This window comes from Pelecanus crispus, chromosome 3 (assembly GCF_030463565.1).
Source record: "Pelecanus crispus isolate bPelCri1 chromosome 3, bPelCri1.pri, whole genome shotgun sequence".
Classification (NCBI taxonomy): Eukaryota; Metazoa; Chordata; class Aves; order Pelecaniformes; family Pelecanidae; genus Pelecanus; species Pelecanus crispus.
In genome coordinates, this window is record NC_134645.1 from 47990087 (window position 1) to 48013158 (window position 23072).

The 23072-nt window shown below is 38.3% G+C and overlaps 1 protein-coding gene across 1 annotated transcript in view; it reads right to left on the minus strand.

Moving 5' to 3' along the window:
* The window catches only part of TTC27 (tetratricopeptide repeat domain 27), a 134707-nt gene extending 115993 nt beyond the window's left edge, over positions 1–18714 (minus strand). The window contains exons 1-4 of the mRNA XM_075708062.1: positions 18627–18714; positions 15427–15604; positions 9588–9717; positions 1409–1549 (exon numbers count right to left, since the gene is read on the minus strand). Coding sequence (XP_075564177.1) covers positions 1409–1549; positions 9588–9717; positions 15427–15604; positions 18627–18714 — 537 coding nt within the window. The remainder of the gene's footprint in view (positions 1–1408; positions 1550–9587; positions 9718–15426; positions 15605–18626) is intronic.
* Between the last annotated feature and the right edge of the window lie 4358 nt (positions 18715–23072).

Sequence of the window (23072 nt, forward strand, 5' to 3'; positions counted from 1 at the left end):
TTCAGCTTAATGATACAATTTCCTGAGGCCTGATGCTTGCCACTCAGAAACGTTAGAATCAGAGAGAACATAGTTATAAAGTTTCAGGTAAGCCAGCTGAGCTCTATACAATATTCTGTCAGCAATGTTAGTTTTTTCAGAGCCAAGTTAAGAATTTTTGATAATTTTTAAGCATCTAATCTTCCATGTACATTAGCATTTCTGAATAAAGTAGGGCTTTATTAATGCTTTAGATAATATCTTGCAGAAGATTCTACCCTGTTTTAAATTTACTTGCACTAATCTTAAGAAGCAAAGGTATTAAGATACTTTGAATCAAGCTGAAATGAGAAAGAATGGCAAGCTTTAATTGCTACACTGACCTGTTGATGAATGTAGTTTTTATCAGTTGCTGCTTTGAACTACTATCCAAACTTGATGTAGCCACAAGTAATTGAACCTCCACTGGGTAGAAGGTGGCCCCCCATTATGTCAGTCTGAGGGAAGGCAGCAAGGGAATTTTTTATACCAGGCACATTTTCTGCCTTCCTGACTGACCCAATTGCTGAAATTCAACAGCACTCATCTGTGAATAACAGGGAAAACGATGGAAGAGCCTGGCTTCCAGAAATGCAGTACAGCCAACATCTCCCACACAGTTTAATTCATCACTCATACAAAGACCCAGCTGGGAATGGATGTTGTCAGCCAAGCATAAAGAGGGACCATGTGGCATTTTGATCTCCAGCCAAATTCTGTTCAACTGGAATGCAATAAAGAGAAGTTGCTGCTGTTAAAAGTACCCCAGTTTCAGAAAGTCCTGCTACCAACTAGCCTGCTGCTAAATTACAAATGAGGTAGAGCCAAAAACCCTCTTGAAAAGAGGTTCATCATATCTTCTTGTTTTTAATGTCCAAGCACAACAGAAAATTAAGGTAGCTTCCACATCGATGCCTGCAGAAGTGGTAGAGGACAATGACAAACAAAAGAGAGGACTTCCTTGGCATCTGAACTCATGGCTTAGAATTCATACAGTAATGGTTAACAGCATCCCAAAGCTTGTTAAAAAGGACATAGTATATGTATGCTGCATTATAGGGCTTTTCTCCCACCACTACCACCCCGTCCCCCAGATAATGTCACAGAGTACATGTCTCTCTTAAAGTTGCTTCCTATTAAATTTTCTAATTTTTCCAAGTAATGAAGGCATCTTCTCTTTTGGGGAAGACAGGGAGAAAATATCTTTATGAAAAAGATACTTGTGTTTAATTGTAATCACTTTGTCTAAACTGTTTCTCAGAGGGAAAAACCTCAGAGCTACAGAAAAAGAAATGGAAGTTATACTAATTCAATGAGGTATGAAAAAAAGAATGAGAACACCAATTAATGAGTAGCTGGCAGTCATAATCATTAATGACATATTTCTTACCTGGAAAGATGCAAGTTTGTGTCTTGAATTCACAAGAATTATCCTTGCTATAAGCAGCAAAATAGGATGAGAAGTCAAGGTATAGACTGATTCACCATCTAGAACCAGCATCTTCAGAATAGCTGCATGCAGCGTTTTTGGCTGAAAGAAGAAAGAAAAAAAAATTACAAGTTTCAGGAAACATAAGTAAAGTCCTATAAACAAGTCCTATAATATAGAATCAGGCAAAATAACTCTTCACGTATTTAAGGAAAAAGTCTGCTCAACACATTTAAAAAAAAAAAATCACCATCTCTTGAAGTCTCAACCTTTTACCAAGTCACAGTGAATTCTGCCTTGTTTCTTGCTGTCCAGATACACCATATCAACATGATCTGAAAGATTCTGATTTCCTCCCACCTGAAATGCATATGTCCAACCAATATTATCCCTAAACACATTCCAATAATATAATCCTTCCCATGATCTAAGGAGAAAAACTTCTGATAAATCCATGCCATTTAATTTGTAATCACAGAAATAAAATAATTTGATAATTAAATTAATCCTACAGCACTCAAATACACTAGATATTCCTCCAGTGATGTCAATATGTGTTATCTTCCTCTTTCTGCAGAGGGAGGGTCCTGTTGGAGTGGCATCAGGGCAGCAATATTAGAGTTATTCTTCCCTTTGTCCAATAAATAAAAACCTCTCTCTGCTTTGGATGCTTTCCTGTATCATGTTCCCTATAGCAATTCTTTTACTTAATGGGCTTGAGGTGGCTCTCCAGGGAATCTGACTCTCAGTGGTGTCATCTGACAGTCACCTATTCTTCTCTCCCTTTTAACGCAATGAAAGCATTCAAGCAGTTTATCTTCAGACTTAGGGAGGTGTCAGTTCATCAGTTTATTCCTGGTTCTTATATGGCAGGTTTCCTTTAAAACTCAGAAAAGTAGGGTTTTGTTTTCAGTTGGTATGAAAGGGGCAAGGAAATGGAATGGAAGGGAAAGAGAAGAAAAGGTTAAATGACAGCTTGCATTGAAGGCACTTGCCTGAGAAAAATTCTTATTCAGTCTATGCAACCAGGATGGAAGTTATTTGAATCACATTTCAGCTTTTTAAACTAAATGAATAATGTAATTCCCAAGTTATCTGAAACTTTTCTCAATACCTTTACCAACGGGTTACATTAAAAGATAAAAGTTGTTAAGCCACATTATTCCCCTAGTTCACTTTTTAATGACCGGATGATAATCTTAAGGCTTTTTTATCTGATTTGCTTATGTTTGTTAATTATTTATCTTGCATTAACATTGAAAATACTTTTACTTTGTAGACAACGACTCGTGACTTTAAATTATTTACTCAAAGTGGAATTCTTGCATGACATCACTGCAGTCATTTCAATCCACCATGGAAAACAAAGTTTACAATAGCCTGACAAACCACTTGAGAATAAATGAAAGAAACTTCCAAGTGGAAGTATACCAGATCCCTCCCACCTCTAGCGATTCAGAAAGGAACAGCTTTACCAACATCTCTACTCTGATTTTGAGAGGGAAAATCATCATTCAGTACTTCTAAAGATTCATTTTTAAAATACACAGACACACATAATAGGACACTTTATATAATTTTTAAACTTTTTTCCATCTGTTCCTTTTTGATTCTTTCTATATTCAAAGCAGACATTACTTAAAATACTCAGTGGGAAAGCAAAGAAGCTGTAAGCTTTGTTATAGAACCATCTTCTAAAACAGCCTTGCTAAACTATAGTAATCTACATTGTTTAAGCACTGTAGCAACTATTTAATCTCAAATTCGCATTTCAAATCCTTTCACGGGAGAACTCAGTCCAGCTAATGTAACATTACAAGGAATGTAATGAGGGAGGGAGAAGGGAGAGATGATGACATGTCATAGCCTTGAAAATAAGCCAACAAGTCTTAGAGCCAAAGAACTGCTATCTTCTATTTTAAAAAATACATGTTCTTTTGCATGGAGCAAATCCCACACAGGAAAGCAGATATCCTTTTCTTTTAGCTGAGAAAGCCTAAACCAACATTTATTCTTCCAACTTCTGCTCTAAGACTGCATTATCAGTGCAGAATTGTAACAACAGAATTTACTGCCCTGGTAGTCTTTATGATGAGAGAACAGCTACATATAAAAGAGGTAGACATTCAAGCTTTTACAGCTTCAAGGACTGAAAAGTTAGGAATCAAGTCCACAAAAATCCCTAAAATATTGGCCAAGAGTAAAAAAAAATTTTGAGCTTGTCTTCTTGTATTTAAACACTTGAATATTCAAAGTGTTGAACCTATCTCATATAGCTCAAAAATTTCACCTATCTCAAAATGGCCACAACCCAAGACTTGCTAACACAATGTTCGTAACCCAGTAAACCTGGATTAGAGTGTTGAGTCTTTCCATTCTTCACCAGACTTGCCATCAAAACATGTAATTATTTTAATCAGGAATAATTTTCTTAAAGCACAGAAGCATATACTAGACAATTACTTTATGAACATATGCTGAGAAATCTCTGAGGTAATCATCCAGTTTCCATTGGACCTGCAGATGGTTCCGTTCAACCACCTCTGGACTAAATACAGACAAATGAAGCTCAATTGACTTCTCTGTCGTGGTTCAGCCCCAGCCAGCAACTAAGCACCCCGCAGCCACTCGCTCACTCCCCCTACCCCGATGGGATGGGGGAGAGAATCGGAGGAGTAAGAGTAAGAAACACTCCTGGGTTGAGATAAGAACAGTTTAATAATTGAAATAAAGTAAAATAGTAATGACAATAATAACAATATAATAATGATAATAATAATATACAAAGCAAGTGATGCATAATGCAAGTGCTCACCACCTGCTGACCGATACCCAGACAGTTCCCGAGCAGTGATCGCTGCTCCCCGGCCAACCCCCCCCCCCCCCCCCCCCCCCCCCGCAGTTTATATACTGAGCATGACATCATATGGTATGGAATAGCCCTTTGGTCAGTTTGGATCAACTCTTCTGGCTGTGCCCCCTCCCAGTTTCTTGTGCACCTGGCAGAGCATGGGAAGCTGAAAAGTCCTTGACTAGCCTAAGCAGTACTTAGCAACAACTAAAACATCAGTGTGTTATCAGCATTCTTCTCCTACTAAATCCAAACCACAGCACTATGCCTGCTACTAGGAAGAAAATTAACTCTATCCCAGCCGAAACCAGGACACTCTACATACATACTTTTAATCTCTGAAACACAGCTGGTTATGTATTCAACTTCCAAACAGTAACTTACCAGCAACTGTAAGTAACTACTACTAAAGCCCTACATCAACTGCAAGCTGGACAGTACTCTTGGCTATTTCACATTATTCCAAAAGTATTTCCCAGCACAATTGTTACTACCTGAGTAATGATGACGATAATCAGAAAAAAAATCTTCTGATGTTCAATAGCTCTAAGAATAGTGTATGACAATTTTAGTTTAGAGACTCCATCTTATTTTCTTGCTAATGATAATGATTAGAGGCAACGAGAGCATTTGGTATGCTTTTACTTTTGTATAAAGGACTGCTCTGAAATGGCCTTCCTAGCATTTCATCATCTCTTTGTCAGTCTTGGGGATCTTTCCCCTAAATCTTAAAGAGGTAAGTGCAGACATACACAGAGGTAGAAAAAGCCAGGCTAAAGGCTTGGGAAGAACTAATTAAAAAATGGATAGGAGGGGGGAGAAACAAAAAATCAAATAAGGCATCTGTATGTGGCTACCAAGCCTTATATACTGGGCTTCTCAGATTTTAAACAGTACAAAGACTACTGCACAACCATTTGTCATTTGGCAAAGCTAAGGTGATATATCTTCCAGGATAATGGAGGATGTACAGAGGTTACCAGCCAGAGATTTGGTCCTTTGGAAGAGAATTCACTCTTGACTCTCTCTAGACTTTAGGAGTTGGAAAAATAAGTTTTGTTTGTAACTGCCGCTCTCTTCAACTTTCTGCAAAGGAGGTAACATTACAGTGGAGGCTGTCTCCAGTTTCATGATCCAAGCCAGCAACACCTGACCCATGCAGAGCAGAGTTGCAGACTGGAATAAAGGTGAGCTAGCATAAGCAAGCCTTCCCCGTGAGTACTACATGCTACGAATGCTCTTGTTTGTATTCCCTATGAGGGTAACTTTGCTCCACTTTAAGGGAGTATTTTCCAAGTGGCTGCATTAAGAATCTCCCTCCTTTTCTATATTCATAGCAAGGGAAGGTAGGGCAAGACCATAGGCTACGTTAGCAGATTATCTCTGCCTCCACAGTTAGCCTCGATCATTCCTCCTTATATTCTCCACAAGAGGGAGAAATTTGCAAAGTCTTCAAAGCCTATATCGTGCTGGTTACTGGTATTCAAACAGCACATCAGTCAGCCTAAAATTCAACTCTTTCTTCTTTCTGGCCAGTTTATGCTAATGGCAGCCAAGCATCTGGGTCTGGAAAAAAAAGAGGAATTCCCAATAGACTGAATTAACAAGGCTAAGGAATCATGTTGGATTTGAAACAGTGGTACTACATAGTAGATCGGTGTTTTTCATATGAATTATGAACATGGCTATCAGTATCAATAAAAGTGTGGTAATATTTCAGTCTTTTCTAGCAAAAGGATCAAATAATACATAAAACAAGCAGTAATACAAGTATAAGGAAAAAGAATTACTCAAACGCATTCCAAAACTCATTATTTGGAATCAACCTGGAAATTACAAAAGGGCCAGCAGGAGCTGTTGATACATGTATTTGGAGGATTCCTACCAGTTATTTACATGTATTATCAATTAACACATTGGGATCTTCTTTCAGATGGAGCTTCTCACTGTTACCAAATACATCACACTTGTGAATACGAATTCAGACAACAAACAATTGAAGCAGCTTGTCCTCACAACATTCTTACAGTCACTGGTGGTCTTAATTAGTCCTACTACACAGTTTTGTCCAGTTCATCTAGTGAAAATACTAAACTCAATTGTATGAGCTAATACTCAGAAACTCTGAAACTTAAGGTAGGATAAACATGCTCCAACTTCAACAGTTCTGTACCTTTTATTCCCTTACATGCAGACAGACAGTGACAGTTCTTTAAGACACAAGGAGCCTATTATTATATCCCACTTATTTTAAGCACTTAGCTCATTAAAAATGTTTTAGTCTAATCCCAGCAAGTTCAAAGCCAGAACTCCTAATGCATTTTAACTGAAATCCAGTACTTTTTAAATCTTCCTTTAACACAATTCACTTATTAAAAAACTCAAGGTAGTATCAGTCAGACTATTTAACTGGTACGGTGAAGTCTCGAAGTTATTTTAGAAAACCGAAAGACACCTAATAACTAAAATGCTAGCTGGTCTTCTGTTTAGGAATTACTGAACTACTTTTATGTGTGGAGTCAAAAGTGAAAAGCACAAGCCAGTTGTGCAGGACATAAAAAGAAATCCTAATAGAGTGAATGAATGTAACCATAATTTACAGAGAAGGCTGGAATCAATTTGAGGGATGGGAAATAATGTACACATACTCATGAATATTGTTTATGGAAGACATCCAAGAGGCCCCTACCAGCAACTCATCTAAAAGAGGTTATTTTATTTGTTCTTTACTGAAATTAATTATAGTCTCATGCAGTCTTAATGCACTCATAAGAAAGTAATGATGCATTCAGAAGTTATCTGGGAGCAGAAATTAAACTACGCCACTGACCCAGAGGTGAAACTTTCAAAGGATAGAAATGGCAGCAGTTACATAGCCTGAAAGCATAAAGTTAAGACTAATCCAATAAAGTGTTCTGAAAATAGTAACAGTTTTGAAAACATTCCTGGAATAAATGAGACATTGTAAGAATGAAAGTTAGTGATATTACTTAGAACAGGCTAAAAGAAACATGAAGACATAATTTTTTAACCTTGACATGGGAAAAGATCATTTTAGTCTGAAAATCTGAAAAATTGAAGGTCTATTTAAAATGGGATTGTATCAGTCTTGATGACAGAATATGGAAGATTACAACAGATAGAGAAAATTAGAGCTATATTTTTAACCCACTTTTTCTGAATATCTATGTATGCAAGAGCGGAAAGCTGGATTAATGGAAGCGCAGAAATGTCAGTTTATCAAGATGTTAATTTTTACAGAGTAAGTATGTACTAAGAATCCTTGGAAAGAAAAGTAAGTACATAAAGATAATTCAAAACATACAAAAGCTTTTGAATTAAGATGTTTAATAAAGAAGAGAACTGGATATTATATTTTAGCACATAAATGTTTAGTGCTCTTGGGAAAAACCCACAAACATTTCAGAGGAAGATAATATAGATAGCAGTAATATAAATAAAGGTAAACTTCTTCTGCCTGAATGCATAAATAGCTAAACCTTGCAGCAATATCGAAGTCTGATGCAGTACTCATTAGAAATCAAGTACGTTCAAGTCTGTTTTCCTTTATAATCTCTTGCCAATTCAGTTTCTGGAATACCACCTCTGTGTAAGCAAACATTGCATTACATCCACAGCCACAGCAGAAACGTAAAAAACTAAACAGGAGACCTGTATTCCCTTATTCAACAGGCAATTAGTATCTCATTCTTCCATTAAGACAGACAATAAATGGGACAGTTAATAGAAATTATGAACACTGTGTTTTACAGGTCTGTGAACTCTGTCAATGACAGCAATGACTATCATCTTGGGCTGCAGCCTCCATGTTAGTCTGCAGCCTGCACATATACACTAACATAGAATATTAGAGTTCTTCAGTAAAGAGGATGCACAGATTTTAACAATAGTTTAATACTATAATCTTAAAGATTATAAACAAATTATAAGGAGAATGGAAGAAAGGAGTTTGGGTTTCTTTTTTTATTATCCATATGGCAAACTGAACTTTTCCCCTCAGAAACAGCATACTTCAAAATTTCTGCTAACTCATTTCACAACCTAGTAGGTTTAGTACACTTGGTTTCCACTGTTACTTATTTAGTCATCAGATGATGAGATCTGAATTTCTAGTATCAAAAAAAAAAAAAAATCGAGCAAAAAAAAAGCCTATATACACACCATGTCAGCTCTAAAAGATAAACCAAACTGGTAAACAACTGTTTAAAAAAGGGGAGAGATACTGTATCTGAGTTAGTTATTTAGAAATACAACCTTGCAAACAAACCTATGGCAGGACTTTATGAATTATGGAATTCTTGCAAAAACATGCCACAATAATGCAACACAGATCCGACAGTTTTATGTGAAACTTTTCATATACTTTTCATATACTCAAACTTCCCCCTATTCCACAGTTCACAGCATTTACACTGGTTGTGGTCCATACCTTATTCACAGTGAAATTCTAAATTCAAACTCCTGTGTAGATTTAGCATTAGCAGAGACTAGCAATATGTTCTTTCCTGACACACTGCAGTAATCAGTATTTTACCATAGCTTTAATTCAAAGAGAAAAATTAATGCTCAAGAATCTGTGCTGAACCACAGATGCAGGAAAGTCATGAGATGGAGTGTGGTACTGCCATGAGAAACAATATATGCATCTCACTAAAAAGAATATGGTGTTGATTAGTTCTTTATATAAAAAGATGCCAAAGTAAATATAACTGACAGTCCTCTGTTTCATCTCCTGCATTCCCCTCCTCTTCCAAAAGCTCTATTTGAGTTAGCATTTTTGTACTAATACTACTACAATTCACTTGGCATCACCCATGAGCTACCAGGGTACTGAGCATCCAAATCTATTGTTCTCTTAGTATCTGCCAGATATTCTGCAGCTTCTACCTTACCCTAAGGAAGGAAAATTTCTAAGCCATTTATAAATATCTTTTTTTGATCCAGCTAAGAACACATCCCAAAATAAAGAAATAAAAAGTTTACTGACTGCAAATGCCCTTTGAGTAAATGCTCCCATATAATAAGCATATCTTCCCCATCCAAAACCAACATCTCCAGCAGGAAATCCCTTGAGTAGAGAAACAGAGTAACTTACTTTTAGGACACTGCTTATAAACCTGATACAGCTGAAGATGATCAATGATCAAGGAAATTCATTCTAGCACTGTGCCTCACAGATGCGCCTTCTCTGACACATCTGTGTCTTATGGTTATTTGTGAAAAGCAGTGACAGTAAAAGGACAGCTTATTGTTAAAATCCAAGCATACCTCACAGAATTTCTGTAACAATGCAGGTGGCAAAAAGTCCTGAAGCTTCAACTGAACAGGAGGCCCAGTCCAATTGCTTTGAACAAAGAGCTGCAAACTGCCCACACCAAGTAGAAACATCAGCCTCTGCCTGTAATATAGATAAGAAAAGCAATTAGCAACATATTACATTTTTAAGTAAGGCTACAAGATCTGATTAATTCTTGTACTAATTCAAAACTCTCAGCTTTAAAAAAAAAAAAAATCACTCTCTTGTTAGGAAAATACAATGAATGTAGTATTCAAGAATACACATGGGGAACTAAAAGGTTTGGAAATATGTTTGTTTATAATGGTTGTAATTAATGACAAACATTTTGGAAGCAGAGTTAGTTCATATGTTTCAAAATGTAAGGCTGTATCTAACTATCAGAGATCAGGAGATTAGCATAGGATGCAGATGATCCCATATTTGCCTATTGCACGGTTGTTATATTTTTTTTTATGATACATCTAATCCTCAGTATTTCAGAAAAAAGATACTGCATCAGCATATGTTCCAAAACAGCATGTTTATTTTTGTTTTGACATAACTGTTTATTTTTACTCCCTCTGATAATAAAACAATTAAATGAACATCAAAAAAGTTCAAAACTATCACCTCGTTGTTGGTTCATATACTTTGGCAGCAAATGTTATCTCATTCAATCATGCTTTTTAATTTAAATCATAGTATTTTATTTAAAGATGGAATTATGAGACTTTGTTTCATTCCTGAAATTAAGTATGGTAAAGTTTTCCTTATTGACAAGACCAAGCTCATCTAACATTATTATATTATTTCTTTTTGCACCTACAGTAACAAATAATCTATGTGGTCTGCACAAGGCAGGGCACAATCCCTCAGAATTTAATGGTCGATTTAACAGGTATAGACTCTAGGAGATCTACACAAACTTCTGGTTTGTTTTATGATTCTTTAATGACTTAGAACCTTATTGTGTTATACTCAGTCATGTGCCAACAAGGTACTTGTCACATATGTAACATGCGTCCTGCCTACAAAAAGTTAACATTTTAATTGTGCTGGTTTGATACAAAAATTTGTATGTTAAAGAACATAACTGAATTGGAAAAACCCAATCTTTTTTTTTTTTTCCCCTGTAAAACAGGGACTTAAAGATGCAAGAGTCCTCCAAATGGAAACAAAAGGATAGTGTTATACAATCCATAAAAAAAAGTCAAATAGAAAAGCTACACACAAACAAGCAGCTGGTGAGCAAGAATGTGACAAAAGATGTAGAACAGAGCCTTCAGGAGAGTTAGAGAACAAGGACTGGTATAAAGAGTTCTTGTTGAACAAGACTGGATAACATTTACTAGCCGTCATTATTCAGCCAATAACTATCTACCAGCAAATATTACTTGAATACGTATCTACGATTACCATTAAACTTCCCAATAACTCAAGAACCCAGAGAACTAACAATTACTATACACTGAATTATTACCATTACACACAAAATAACCACATAGGCATACATTTTCTAATTATTCTCCCGTGATAAATTATGCTTCAAAGCTCCTAGAAGATAACACACAGCATAATCAACCACCTCTGCACTGTGATTTGACAGATGCGCTTCAGTCTTTCAAAGACTCATTCTCACTATTTTATCATTTACACAATTATTGCTACTAATAATTTTTTATTTATTTTAACATTACTGACATCTATCTATCTGGCAGGCAAACTTGCTTGAAGTCTTGACAGTTATATTCATGCAGAAGGCCTCAAACAACTGATAACCAATTCCGTTACTTTGGCTGGGATACTGTCTTTCCACCGGCTAATTCGTCATCACCAAGTGGGGGTTTTTTTCCCCCCTTTTTCAGATCCATGACCAACTTCCAGTCTCCTTATCACTCATTCTGCATTCAAAAAGTCAATTCCAAGCTCTAATCCCTGCAAATGCTAGCCTCCCTTGCCTATCCCCTATTTTTTTTTTTCCAAGAAAAAAATTTCATTCTTCACCCCCTGACTGCCATTCACACTTACAGTGCAGACCTGCAAACGCTCATTTCCCAAAGGCTGCCTGAAAAGCAACAGCCACAAGTGTCCCACTTACTATGGTGGCCTACATAGGTTAATTTATGTCTTATACTTCCTTAGACATATGTCTGTATCCATCCATCTCATTCTTCCTTTCTCTATGTGAACATAGGTTTTGCTGCCTTTTTTTTTTTAGCACTGTTTACACCGAGTCTAGTAGGACTGTGACCCATGATATAAAATCAGATGCTTGTACACACTCCACTGTAATAATTATTCTGCTATACTATAATAATATAATAATAATTATTATATATATTATATATATATTAAATAATAAGAATACTGCTATACCTAATCTTGCTCAAATTCAAAATAAAGAATAAGAGAGCATTCATATTTGAAAAAATAATGGATTTGCATATAATGCTAGAATTTACAAACAAAATATAAGAGTGAGAAAATACTCAATAGCCAAGCTATGCTTAAGATGCGATTAGGTTACAGGTTTTGGGAGTGTTTCTTTTCTTTTTAGTGAAGCCAGAAATTACAGAAGAGAAGTCAAAGCAAAATTAGACACTGAACAGTTGGGGGGGGGGGGGGGTTGGGTTTTTTTTTGTTTGTTTGTTTGTTTTTTCCCAATTCATATGCATCAAAGCAAGCTGCAGAAACAGCAAGAATTTCTTCATTTTTGTTTTGCAAAATATACAGCACACCAGTTAACCAATTATCAGATGCCCCAACAGAAATACCATTCAGTGTTCAAGTTGGGAAATCATAACAAGCTTTACCGTATGGATTTGTTTTGGCAAGTTTGGTATTCATTTATATGTTGAATAAGGTAAAAGCAGTAAACACACCGTCAATAAAAACAAGTGTTATTGCTCATTTCCCTGTTCCTTTAAGTTTTGGAATCAAAACTAACAACAGACCTTCAAGCTCTTTTGAAACAAGCTCTCCAAAAATATTCTATCTTTTTGTTGTGCCCTGCACACCGTTTCCTTTGTCTTTAGGATCAAACTGTATGTCAGGCAATGAATGCACCTCCTTCACATGGAGCTCAGGAAAAAGTAAAAAGACATTCTCCCTCTACATGGTTAATGCATATACTATTGCTTCTTTCTCTACAATTTGCTGATTTAAAATACAGCTATGAAGCTACGTTTTCTGTAGAATATAACTGTTAACCATTGACATGAGTAGCAATAGCAGAAAAAGAAGTGAAAAAAAATCTCATATTCAATAAGTTTATCTTAAGGAATGCTTTGAGACTTCATTTTTATGCCATAAGGGTTAAAAGTGACATAGTGGAAAAAAAAATGTCTGGGGCAGGGGAAGGAAGCGGTTAAAATGACAGAAAAAGTGGCAGCAAATTTTAAAATACTGTTAAATATTTTCCTTACAGGACCATAGATTTGAAAGTGGAAAAAGTTACAGGCTATGTCCAAAGAAATTATAATTTAGATCCAAATTTTGAGCTGTTTTGCCCTCAAGCTGCTCCGTTTTAGCTTCAGAAAAAGAACTCCTTAAGAGTTCTTTGAACACTATTATAAACCTTACTTTGTACTGTGTTTATATTGTGCTAAAAGAATACTACTAACATTATCCAACTCTCTGTTTCAGATTGAATTCAACTCCCATTGAGATTTTTCATCTCCAGAATTACAACTTTCAGTTCAGGAAAAAGCAGCATATATTTGAACTAAGCCAGTCTACCAAAAGTCAGAAGAAAACCAGTGTCTTACTGTATTTTCTGAGCTAGAACTTAGAGGTTTGATGCATTTCCTTTGAATCACTCGGTGGAAACAAAAAAAAAGGACAAAGATTTTCACCATAGGCAACGGAAGGCAAAAGTTGCATTAATTCCTTCCATAAGCCAGTCACAGGGCATAGGGCCTGCAGGTAGGAAAAATAACGATGTAACACATTTTAACCCAGAAAGTCATTGCAGACAAACAAACATGGTACAGATTTAAGTGCTATAAGCAGTGCCTACCTAAAATAGAAAATGATCTGTCTTTCAGTAGAAGTTTTTCCATCAAGAGAAAGTCACAATTTACTTCCTTCAGCACTAATACCATTCAAAGCTTCTTGTATTATTACTAATGGAGCTTGAAAAATTCACTTGACTGCTACAAACAAAAAATGTTTCTGGCAGACACTGATACATTTTGAAGACTACATGCTTTCATTTTGAATAAAACTCCAGGCTGTAATTTTGGGCAGAAAACCCTCTGTCTCCTTCTGAAAGGCTAAATATTGCACATCTGCCTCTATATCTTCTGGCAAGGGGGCTTCTAATGCTGCCTAGAGTTGCAGAGGTAACACAAAAACCTCGAAGAGCTGGAGTATGAGCACCTGAGGAACAAATTGCTTTGCTGTCTGCAGTAGGACGAGAGCAGCAGCAGAGTCCTGTAAATGGCGTATAGGCCAATAAAAGCTCACAGGGGGAGCAGAAAAGGACACATCACCATGACAGGATATGTATAAAGTATTAGTGAGTGCATGATACAGATTATGATTATCTTTAAGCTGAATGGTTCATAAAGGCAGCAACACATATTTCAAGCAGCAACACGTATTTCAAGCAATGATTAAGATCAGGATTAGGTCTGTTTCAAGCCGTGACCAATCCTTTCTTTCCTTGCCACATTATTCAGAATAAACTATCACAAGGTGACAGAATCTAGCAATATTGAAAAATTTATCTAGACTATGTTACCATCTAAACTCCAGCTAATATTTAACAGCAACAGCACAAAGTAAGAAAGAAGGAGGGAAAAAAAAAGAAAAACACAGCTAGAGACAAAACCGCACGGGAACAACCTCTGAACATTCCAACTCAGAAAACAGGAGCACATCATATTGTCTACCACACTAGAAGATAAGCTTTTGACACACTATGATCCCTAACAAATCTCAGCTCAATATTAGAGGTGCCAACTACTTGTTTCTCTCTGGTATTTTAGCAAAACCTCTTGTTTTTATGTCTGTCATACCAAAACACAAGCATTTGTACTCAGCCACACTTATTGGCAATACATTACCTTCATCTTACTTTCTTTTTACCTTTATCTTTTCTTACCTTTTGCTATTCTTTCAGCAAACCCTCACCTTTTAAAATAAGCACAGATATATACACATAAACACACACATATATAGCTTTCTGCTTCTACTATCCCTAGTGTGATAGACTTCAGTCTGTTCATTATTTATGTAGCAAACTGTAAAAAGTCAGACCTCGTTAACAGCAAGCATTAGCATATGCAGTACAATTAGAGAGAATCTACTGGAGAAAGTCTTGTGAAGAAAATAATTAATCGATGAATGGCATCCATAAGTAATACCTTACTCATTTTACATTAAGAGTAGAACAACCTTAGTATGAATCAGAAATATAGGCATTGCTTGGACAGTAACATTACATGGTACTTCAATTAGCGACATAAATGTAATGCAACGTTTCAGAGAGAAAACTGCTAATAAAATTGTTTGATGATACATGGCAACATGAATTTACATTTGTTGGCTTCTTTACACCAGCAGCTTCAGAGGTAATCACTGTTAATAAAGCTAGTGTTTTCAACAAACCCTCATGTCACAATACTACCCAATGAAAGAAACAATGATAATGAATAGATGCCCCAGGGAGTGGGGGGAACAACCCAAGAAATCTGTTTTCTGTTTTTCTGTTAGAACAAGAATTTTGGAGGCCCCATGTCACATATTATAAAATAAAAAAATGCTTTTTGTAAACATCAAACATGGCTTCTATTAATCTTCCGTATAATAAATGGTAATTTCCACCTTTCCGTGTTATCAACCTCTGCAGAACAGTCCAGGTATGCTAGGATCTGTTTCTCCAAGTAACTGTCAATATTCTCCTCTGTCACAGAAGATGCACTGAAAACATTCTGGATGGCTGAATTTGAAAATATTGCCTCGTATTTCCCATCAAAAATCAACTGCAATAGTGATCCACTTTCTGGAGGGGGAAAAAAAAAAAAAAAGAAAAAAAAGAAAAAAAGAAAAGAGAAAAGAGAAATTAGTGTCAACTTTGAAACAGCTTCATCTTACAAGACCTATTCAAACCAAAACATATACCACTCCCCTTTCAAGGAACAAATCTTCATCTACATTGCAGGAAAAGTGCAGTTGCGTTGAAACTAAAGAACAGCAGTAGCAGACATCACTTTATTCAAAAGAAATTTTACAGAACTTGTATTAATGTTACAGTGAAATGCAAACTGCCAAATGAACGTAAAACGCAAACTTGCACTGAAATTTCAGGGGAAATATGTGAATGGCCTTTCATATATGTACACTACAGTTATTGAAGTCAACTTCAATTATCACAAGAAGGTTTTCTTCCTCCAAAACATTTTACATGAGTGTGTTACAGTAAAATCCTATAGATAGGACAGTAAGTTCATGGCCTAGAGAACCCTTTTAGGGGAAACATGACAAATAAAAATCGTTCAATACTTGCAAGAGTTCAGTGAATAAATGCTCATGTAAAAGTGCAGAAACTACTCAGTCCTTCCTTTAAATGCTTAGAATATTCACAAAGAATGGGCAATATGATTTTATCTTATAAAAGGATTATTTTCCTATGATAAGCTTACTATCTCAGTTAGAAGTTTGCATATGGAGTCAAATTCTTAGGAGTAACTACTAAGGTGGATTTGGATCCATGAATGTTTCTCCACTGAAGCCTTTCAAGACAAACAGAAGTCATGAAGCGCCACACACTTAATTCCTAATAAGCTTCAAACCTACCAAGCTCTTGACCCAGGCTACAACTTTGTTCACAAAAGGTATCTTCCCTTTTTTCTTCAGATATGCTACAGTGCAATCAATCCAGCAGCTGTTAGAACAACTTCACCACATTAAAACCTTCTATTGTTGAGCAAAATCAGTATCTGTCTACACTTCAGCTGTGGCTGCAACTCATGTAGATGTACTAACTGTTTTTAAACTAGCTGATGCAGATGCTGGTAATGGTGCAGCTGAGGAAATGCATAGGATAGGTGCCTTCATATTAATCTGTGATTCCAGTTGGGATTGCAGCTCCTGTGCACTCAGTGTTACCATAGCTACACTAACATTAGTACCTGAGCTAGCCAATTTAATGCTAGCACAGGTATAGATCCACAGAAGCAGAAGCTGTGCAAGGAAGCGAACCAAATACCAACCCGAAGCTCACCCAGCTAAAACAAGTATTCTAAATCTCAGACATACGGGAAGACCAAGTACCGAACCAACTTCAACAGCAGTGATGGATGACTTGGTAGGAATGGGTGTTAGAGATACATTCATTCTAGTATCTCTGGACCAAGCTGTTGACCACAATTTACTTTTGTTCTTTACAACAATGATTGACCAAATTATATAAGAGATCATTTATTAGATGATTTAAAAAACACTTTAAGCTGTACCTGGAAGGGCACATGCAAAAGAATTGTAACAGTTCTGCAGCCCTGCTGACATCATACTCTCACAGAGAACAGAAATAATAAAAAAAATTCTCCAATCTATGCTTTGGGGAGACTCTTTCACCAAATGACAACTTGTTTATATTGGATTACAGTTGCCCAGACAGGCAATGCTGTAGTTTGTAGAATAACTATTGGCTGTGAGGACACTAATGAAGAATATTGAGGTTTTCTCTTTCCAGTAACACTGTAACATAACTGTAAGCACATAAAATCTGGTTTTGATCCTGCGTTTAGCTTCTTATAAGACATGATACAAATTCAGGGTCACAGGCTTTAAATTTAGTTCCAGGATCATCAATAGGAAGCACCTGTATAAGTGACAACTAAGAATCATTGCAAACCCCACCATTTTCTATCTCTACTGCAAGATACCTTTCTTCAACAACAGTCTTCCCCACATCTTATGGCAGAGCACTACTTAAAAAAAACAAACCAAAACTAAAAAAAAACACCAAACAAACAAACCCACACCAAAAACAGCATACATAACTCTCAGTGAAAAGTAAGGCAGACCTGACAGCTGTCAGTCACATCACGTAACATTCCTGGACAGTACAATGACGAAGGTCAAATAAGAAGTAACATAAGGAAATAGAGCTGAGTAGCTCCATACAGTTTTTTCCCAAAAATTCAGTAAGTGCTTGGGTAAGGATAAATGAGGCTTTCGATATGCTACAGCCCCTAAATGTGTTAAACAGCATGGCACATAACTTGAGCTCAATTGTATTTCTAGCCTAAAATATGGACGTACCTTTTCATGACAAATGTTACATTTTAAAAGCTGCTGCGTTCCCCTACAGAAAAGCTGGGTCAGTAACAATCTCATCAAGTCCCCTCAAGAGACTACTTTCCATTGTTCCCTCAAGCAACTATGACTAAATACCTAATAAAATATAGAACAGATAGCTCATGACAGACTTATAGAACAAACAGTTCATGCCAGACTTTTTCTCCTCATGTTGCCCGACAAGAGCGAGTTTCGCACCACTGCCAAATTCAGACAGACAGGTAGTCTTTCACTCGCGGCTCATGAGGCAGTCGAAGGAAGCACCGTGATGAAAAGCCACCGGAGTGCCGACACGAAGTGGGCGGCGGGGCGTCGGCCGGCCCCCGGGCGCAGGGCAGGGACCGCTGCAGCCGCAGCCTCTCCACCTGACGCCCCGTGGGACCGGCAGGTAGCGGCCGAGAAACTCTGAGGGGAGCCCGGCCGCGGCGGCCGCGCCTCTCGCCTCAGCCCCGCCGGCAGTGCCGCCGGCGCTCCTGCAGGCTGGCGAGCCCAAGGGGCCTCCCCCGCCCCGCGGCGCCGGCAGGAGCCCCCCGCCCGGAGCCGGCAAGGAGCAGAAAGGGCGGGAGGCGGGGGACACGACAGCCCCCGCAGCAGACGCGGGCGAAGGGAGCCGCCAGCCACGGCCCCGGCTCGGCCCGGGGCCGGCGGAGACGTTGGTGGCTCCGGATACCCACGGCAACGGCCGGGCATTTCCCCCGCGCCGGGCCGGGACCTCCCCTCACCTGCCGCCGCGACTTCGCCCTGCTTCCACTCCAGAGACTCCGCCGCGCTGAGGAAGCCCCTCAGCAGGGAGCGCTCCAGGGCCAGCATGGTCCCGCCGCCCCCGCTCCGCTCCCGCTCCCCACCGCTGCCGCCTCACGACCCCTGGGCTGCCAGGCGCTGCCGGCGTCCCCTCAGCCCATGTGCAGGAACCGGCCGCAGGGAGCCGCCATGACGCCGTCGCCGGGCACGCCGGGAGGAGGCGGCGCCGCGCAGGCGCAGCAGCAGCCCGGCCGTTGGGGCGGGGCCTCGTGGCAGAGGCGGGCTCCCTGTTGCCGCGGGTGCGGCGCCAGGAGCAGCGCGAGCGGCTGACGTGGGTGGGGGGCGTCCGTGTGTCTGTCCGTACGAGCTCGGTTCTCTTCCGGGGTGATGCCTTCGTCGTGCTCTCTCTCAGGCGACGTTTGATCCGTCAGGATCGGGAAGTTAGAACGTGTAAACCCAATTTTTCAGCTGCATAGGTGAGAAAAATGACAGTGTTTCAGATTTAAAGTAGGTAAGGGAGAAAATATTAAGCATGATTAGTTACCCGGCAGGATTTGTTTTGAACAGGTATGGTCTAGGTACCTGCATGCCCAAAGGTGGTTTGGACACAAACATGCTGTGGAATTGCCTTAATGAGGTTTAAGAGGAGGTGAGGACGGTGCTCTGGTCTCTTCCTGTATTTATTTCAGCACCCGCCCAGATACCTATAGGAACATAATTCTGTCCCGTCGTTTCTGAGCTCTTCACTTTCGTCATGTGCGTGTACATCAGAAGAGGAGAAAAAAGGCCGTACCCTCCTGCTCATTCAAAATGGAATGAAACAGTTGAAACAATAAAGATGTTCTCCCAGAGCTGCTAATGCAACTTGAAGGCAATCAAGCCAGAAAACAGGAGGCCGCCGCAGCAGGGGGCAAATTCTTGATATGGAAAGATGAATGTTCTGAAGATGACTGTAGTGTATAGGTTGTAATTCATTTTCCTATTAGCTGCAGTGTGTAGTATCATGAAATAGAGTATTTGTCAGTCTTAGTTTGTTAGTCTTCAAAAATCAAAAGTCTTTTCATCATGCTTCCATATCTAATGTAATCATTAAAATTTGAGGAAGACCTAACGCAGCTTTTTATTTAGATGACTGTAATAGGTTATTGCCTGTTTGGGCTTAAATATACAGGCTGTTAATTTCAAATTTAATTGGATTTATAAAACAGAAATACAGTTAAATAAAAATGTTGCTTTTCAACTTATTTTCTGACCTGAAACAATCCATTCTATTTATATCAGTTTTGACAAGAAAAATGGTAGAAATGTATATAGTTAATAGATAGCCATCAACTCACTTCCAGTTCCAAGATCTGTGAACCAAAAATGAACGTTCGTCCTGGAAGATACCTGTGCTGCTGTTTAGAATCTGCAATTCTAAAGAGAATATTTGACGTATCTGGTGAGAGGAGGGGAGCTACAAGGCTTGTATTGCGGAATTATATCAGCTTTTGTTACTTTGGCTCTGTTAGTTCCGTCAAGCCATATCCGAATAACCAGTTACTCTTTGTGAATCATCGTATTTAAGGTTACATCATCTTGAGTTACAGCATCAGAAACGTACTTCGAGCTTATTGGAAGCTTAGTGGCCCCCAAAAGACATCAGCTAAATGTTCAAACAATGTTCTTCAGTTTTGCTGAGTTAATGGACAGGCCCTCACTCTAAGGAGTGCTTCCAGCATACCTACAGCTTTTCCAGTTACATTTGCAATTTAAAAATAAACGTAAACTTGAGGTGACAAAGGCAAAATAATGACAATTATTATACAGCTGTTATGACCTCCTAGTAGTATATCTCAATCACAGGGACTGATGTGATACTTGACACATTATAGTTGCTTCACTACATTCACCAACTAGCATTGTACCCATTGGTTTTCTCAGGTCTGACCAGTTCGCCAACTTACGCTCTTGCTTCCCCCAGACCCTGAATAACACAATCACTGCTCAGTCACTGAGGTAGAGGTAGAGAAGCTACACTTCTGTTGTGCTCAAATAATAGTGGTTAGGAAATTCTTTTACTAACAACTTTATAAAGCAGTAGCAGGGAGAGGCAGTGTAGGCCACTGCACAACACGAAAACAAAGAGTGATTCAAACCACTCTACGAGAATGTACAACAAAGAACATGGCCAGTTGCAAATAGCCGTGGACAGCTCTTCTCTGATATTGTGGTGACTCTCCTAAAAGCGCTGACATTAATCTTCATTGATCATTTAAAAAATATTATATACCAATATTACTGTAACTCTTTTTGTATGGTACCCAAGATCAGTCAATAACTAGACGAAGATGAACTAGGTCTTGAGTAAATATATACTCTGTCTGTAAAACAAAATTGTAAGATCTGAGGTGTGGTCTTCCCACTCTTAATAGGTTAGTTTTTCTTAAATTTAGCCATTCATTTATTATTGTCTTTCCTGATGTCCATGAATATATATTTGCTGTTCCTTTAGCAAATGTTTCTCTGTTCCTTCTTTTTTCTCCTTTCTGTCACATCAGAACATATCTCATCTGAACTTTTATAAACTAATTCTTGCCTGGTTAATTAGCAGAAATTTGCTCTGCCTCAACTACATAACATCTGTGAGTCTTCAGACGAAGAAACCAAAGCTTATGTGAAAATAATTCAATTTACTGTTCAACAAAAGAATTCAGAAATTACTCTTTCATTAAATAAGCATGTCATATCGTGCCTGAGTTTGCAAAGGGTTTAATGCCTTCTTAAATGAGCTCACACAGAATCATTATCTCATGATGTCTTAGTTTTTCATACAGCAACATTGCCTGTCTTTGCTAGGTTCAAAAAGAGAGAAGGATTTAAAATGAGATTTTGGTTTTTTGGTATTAAAGGGCTTTCATTCATTGGATTATCTTTGTTGGTCTGGAGAAAGCAAGCCGAACAGAATTGGTTCCAATCACACTACATCAAACAGAAATTTTAGCTGAAACAGATAGAATCTTGTATTAAAGTGTCATGGTTTAGCCCCAGCCAGCAACTAAGCACCATGCAGCCGCTCGCTCACTCCCCCTACCCCGATGGGATGGGGGAGAGAATCGGAGGAGTAAGAGTGAGAAACACTCCTGGGTTGAGATAAGAACAGTTTAATAATTGAAATAAAGTAAAATAGTAATGATAATGGTAACAATATAATAATAACAATATACAAAGCAAGTGATGCACAATGCAATTGCTCACCACCCACTGACCGATACCCAGACAGTTCCCGAGCAGTGATCGCTGCTCCCTGGCCAACCCCCCCAAGTTTATATACTGAGCATGACGTCACATGGTATGGAATAGCCCTTTGGTCAGTGTGGGTCAACTGTCCTGGCTGTGCCCCCTCCCAGCTTCTTGTGCACCTGGCAGAGCATGGGAAGCTGAAAAGTCCTTGACTAGCCTAAGCAGTACTTAGCAACAACTAAACCATCAGTGTGTTATCAACATTCTTCTCATCCTAAATCCAAACCACAGCTCTATGCCAGCTACTAGGAAGAAAATTAACTCTATGCCAGCTGAAACCAGGACATAAAGCTACATGATAACTTTAATCTCTTTTGTGCATTCAGTAACATGATTATATTTTTGAACACAGAGTGTGCAAAGTGCATGGTCACCTGTAAGCAGAAATGTGTTTTTGAGATTACCTCACATTTTAATAAAAGAATGGATAGTTCCAGGTTTTGGTATGCATGTGTGTCACAACCAGTTCAGGGTGGCTACCATGCTTCTGCTGTGTCATCACTGTGAGACTCTGCTGGCTTCAGAGTGGTAGGTTAATCAGAAACACTGATTATGACAGGCAATAATGATGAAGGGGTGACGAGTTTCATATTCTGAGAACCTAGTTGAATTCCTAGCATATTGTCGTTGACCAGGGAACAGTGAAGCTCTTGGGGAGTCAATTCCAATTGTACTTGGAAATCACTTACAGTGGTGCTTTTTGTGTTGGTCCTCCAAAGTTTGAGGCATCTCTGTGACTTCTGACCTCAGTAAGGTTTGGTGTGTGACTTAGAGAATAAGGACCATTGGTCATCCCTGTTTTATAACATGAGATTTGGTGAGTACTGTGGATGAAAGGGGGGGCAGGGGGTGTAGATGGCATGTTTGTTAATTACAGAATATTCCATGTGAATAAGCAGAAAAATACTGGATATGTTTTTGTGACTGTTTTTACAACAATATAATAAGCAGTTATCTTCAGCTTTCTGTCTTAGATTCTGAAAAACGGGAGTTAAATAATTATGTGATTAAGCATTAATGCATTTTATGCAAATTGTATTCCAGAATTATTTTAGATCTACAGAACAGTCACCAAACTCTTAGATGTTACAATGTACCTTCCAATATGATTCTTCCAACTAATTAGTGTGAAGGATTTAACTTTA